This window comes from Propithecus coquereli, unplaced genomic scaffold, assembly GCF_000956105.1.
Source record: "Propithecus coquereli isolate 6110/MARCELLA unplaced genomic scaffold, Pcoq_1.0 Scaffold112, whole genome shotgun sequence".
Taxonomy (NCBI): domain Eukaryota; kingdom Metazoa; phylum Chordata; class Mammalia; order Primates; family Indriidae; genus Propithecus; species Propithecus coquereli.
Genome location: NW_012135192.1, coordinates 3564611 through 3568488, shown reverse-complemented (window position 1 = coordinate 3568488; position 3878 = coordinate 3564611). Strand labels below are relative to the sequence as shown.

Here is a 3878-nt window from a genome sequence, read left to right as displayed (position 1 = left end):
TATTATCTTTTACTCTATTTAATCTCATATTGTATTACAAGCTATAAAATGAGTATTTTATTATGTTGGTGCAAAAGTAATCGCGGTTTTAGCATTGTTGAAATTTGCTGTTACATGATACTGGAATACATTCTTAAATAAATGCGGTTATGTTATACATCATTTTAATGCCTATTTTTTGCCTTCTGTTTTTTTGCTGATGACTTATTTTGTTTATTTTATATTTATTTTAGACTATGGAAATTATGTTAGACAAAAAAGCAAATTCGAGCAATTTTCTTATTCGAGTTCAAAATGGGTCATAAAGCAGTGGAGACAACTCGCAACATCAACAACACATTTGGCCCAGGAACAGCTAACGAACGTACAGTGCGGTGGTGGTTCAAGTAGTTTGGCAAAGGAGATAAGAGCCTTGAAGATGAGGGGCACAGTGGCCAGCCATAGGAAGTTGACAACAACTGAGAGCAAGCGTAAAAGCTGATCCTCTTACAACTACATGAGAAGTTGCCGAAGAACTCCTTGTGGACCATTCTACAGTTGTTTGGCATTTGAAGCAAGTTGGAAAAGTGAAAAAGCTCGTTAAGTGGGTGTCTCATGAGCTGACTGAAAATCAAAAGAATCATTGTTTTGAAGTGTCGCTTTCACTTATTGTATGCAACAACGAACCATTTCTCAATCGGATTGTGAAGTGCAATGAAAAGTGGCAACTGGCAACCACCAGCTCAGTGGGTGGACTGAGAACTAACTCCAAAACACTTCCCAAAGCCAAACTTGCACCAAAAAAGGGTCATGTTTGGTGGTCTGCTGCCAGTCTGATCCACCACAACTTTCTGAATCCTGGCGAAACCATTACATCTGAGGAGTATGCTCAGCAAATCAATGAGATGTGCTGAAAACTGCAATGCCTGCAGCCAGCACCGGTCAAGAGAAAGGGCCCAATTCTTCTCCATGACAGCGCCCGACCGCACATCGCAGAACCAACGCTTCAAAAGTTGAACGAACTGGGCTATGAAGTTTTGCCTCATCTGCCACATTCATCTGACCTATCATCAACCGACTACATCTCGACAGCTTCTTGCAGGGAAAATGCTTCCACAACCAGCAGGATGCAGAAAATGCTTTCCAAGAGTTCATCGAATTCTGAAGCACGGATTTTTATGCTACAGAGATAAACAAACTTATTTCTCATTGGCAAAAATGTGATGATTGTAATGGTTCCTATTTTGATTAATAAAGTTGTATTTGAGCCTAGTTATAATGATTTAACATTCATGGTCAGAGACTGCAATTACTTTTGCATCAACCTAATAATTTAGCCCCTGGTAAATAAACCTTAAATATGTCAGAATATTCACTGAGACCACTGCTTGCTCAGAAATGCAGAGACGAGTTGAAATCTAAAAATAACATATGAAATGTACATATGCTTTTATTAAAACATATTTCTAAAAAAGTTATTCCAAATTACAGATGTGAAACTAGTTACTGAATGCCAAGTAGCCTGGTGTGCGTGTGTGTGTGTGTGTGTGTGTGTGTGTGTATATATATATATACACAAAACCCTAAATAAATTTCAGATGAGCTATTTCTGACATAGATTCTTAATGGTTTGAAGAAGAGTACATACAAGCAACAAAAAAGTTATTTTTCTTGGTGAAAAGAGAAACAAAAAGTAGTTAGGTATCCTTACGTAGAGATGATGAAAACTCTTTACCTGGAGGTTTCTGTTAGTGAGGGATTCATCAAGTGTTGTTGCCAACTCTATAGCTCGCTTCTGACTAGAAGGATCTAAATAATATACCATTTTGGCAGCTAAATGAGAAGGGGAAAGGAAATTTGTTTTATTTCAAGTAAAACCAACATCTTTTCCTCTACCTATTCAAATATAAAATGCAAGTTATATGTGCACACAGGGCGTGGCACTTTATTCGAAAAATGGGAATAGCCACAGACATACTGTTATTTAAAAAAAAAATCCTGAGGGTAGACTAGAAATAGCCTAATCGTCAAAAATAGGTAAACTGTCAAAATGATTAAGGTATATCATGTATATCTATCCAATAAAATATAATGTATACATAAAATATGCACAGTAAAAGAGACTATGAAGAAATACAAATATTCTAGTAATAATACTCTGTGGTGGGACCATGGATAGTCTTCTTTCTAAAATGAGCATAATAATTTGGGGGTGAAGGGAATACCCAATCTCAATACTATGTGCCAAAAAACTGAGTTCAGGATTCCACAAAGGCACACAAAGCTGCTGGGCTTCTTAGCCAGGTATTTTGAAAGCATACCACTAAAGCACTACCCACATGGTCCCATAAAGTCCAGATTTTTCCCATAAACTATCAGATGGTTCCAGGTGTTTACCACTGTCAAATTTGATACCAACAATAAGCATGAGAAATGGAAGATGATGGTCACATTTGAGTGAATTATAAGAATATAATGAAATAAAAGAAAAAGCTCCTCCTCTATTGTATGATATACATTTAAATTTAGTTATACTTGCTTCTTTGTAATGCCAGTGCTGAGCCAAGAGAGATGACTGACCTTGATTCACAGTAATAATTTTGTCTTAAGAAATTTAAAAATGTGTAGAAAATGTGTGTGTGTGTATGTACGTATATATTTGAGACAGGGTCTTGCTATGTTGCCCAGATTGGCTTGAACTCCTGGGATCAAGTGATTCTTCTACCTCAGTTTCCCAAATAGCTGGGACTACAGGTGTGTACCACCGCACACAGCTTAGGAAGCATATTTAAGCTGCCTATTTTCACAGGATTAAAATGTAAAATATACACAATGCCTCTTTCTGTGCTAAAAATGTGTACCCTACCTTTCACTTATCTATTAAAATAAATACTGAAGTGGTTTTAGAAGGCTAAGAGAGGGATAAAATAAAGTGATTACCTGATAATCTGTGTGGCAATGAATCAGAATTCCTTTTCAGAAAAGTTTCATTAAAATTCTTTGGATTTGTTGCTCCAAAAAGACGATTCATTTCTTGTTTTAACACTGTTCTAACTGTATCAGGTAAATCTTTACTTTCACATACTGCTGAATAAATTAAAAACAAACTGTCTTAGTAGTTAAATACTCTGATAAGGTTTGTAAGAGGTAAATTATCTACTTGATGAGGGCAATGCAACACAGCAAATATATACAAGACTAGATAAAACCTACTGATAATTCAATATTTAAAGAAGAGCTTACCTATATAAATTTAAAGAATACGTATCAGCAGACCAATCTAATGATTGTTTTAAAGGCATTCAAAGAATTTCACTGACAGGTGATTCATTTCCAGAAAACAACAGGAAGCAAAATGAATGACAAAAGATATAATTTCAAAGCCTTCTGGGCCTCCAGGATTGTCCTCAACCTTAAGGTCTGCAAAGCACAGGGGCTTCAGAGCACCTACATGGTAAATACTATCACAGGCAATACGTTGTGCTGAAGACAAGAAATTTTCCTCATCTTCCCTATCTTCCTCTATACCTAAGTAAGGCACATTTACCAATTTTAAAAAAAAAGAAAACATAGCTGACTTCATTGACCCTTTTTAGGAACTATGTGAATTGAGCTATCACTATATAATAAACTCCAAAGGACTACCAAAGCATTTTCCTGTAATAAATTCATAATAGTCAATAAATACCTGTATTCCCAGGCCTTGGGATTTAGAGATGAAAAAGCAGACCCCAATCCCTCTGGATTGATTCCAAGTTATGCTTTGTTTCATTGTTATTTTGGTATAGAAAGATGACAGCCTAGAGCTTTGAAGCCAGACAGACCTGGGTATGGATCTGGGTTTGGACTAGTCATAACCTCTCTGAACCTATTTTTTGATCTATAAAATTGGGGGTTTA

At 36.1% G+C, this 3878-nt stretch overlaps 1 protein-coding gene across 1 annotated transcript in view; it reads right to left on the bottom strand.

Moving 5' to 3' along the window:
• Positions 1-3878, bottom strand: part of NAA15 (N(alpha)-acetyltransferase 15, NatA auxiliary subunit) — a 126699-nt gene that overhangs the window by 21062 nt on the left and 101759 nt on the right. Inside the window, exons 18-19 of the mRNA XM_012654680.1 lie at positions 2920-3066; positions 1715-1812 (exon numbers count right to left, since the gene is read on the bottom strand). Of these exons, the coding sequence (XP_012510134.1) occupies positions 1715-1812; positions 2920-3066 (245 nt within the window). The remainder of the gene's footprint in view (positions 1-1714; positions 1813-2919; positions 3067-3878) is intronic.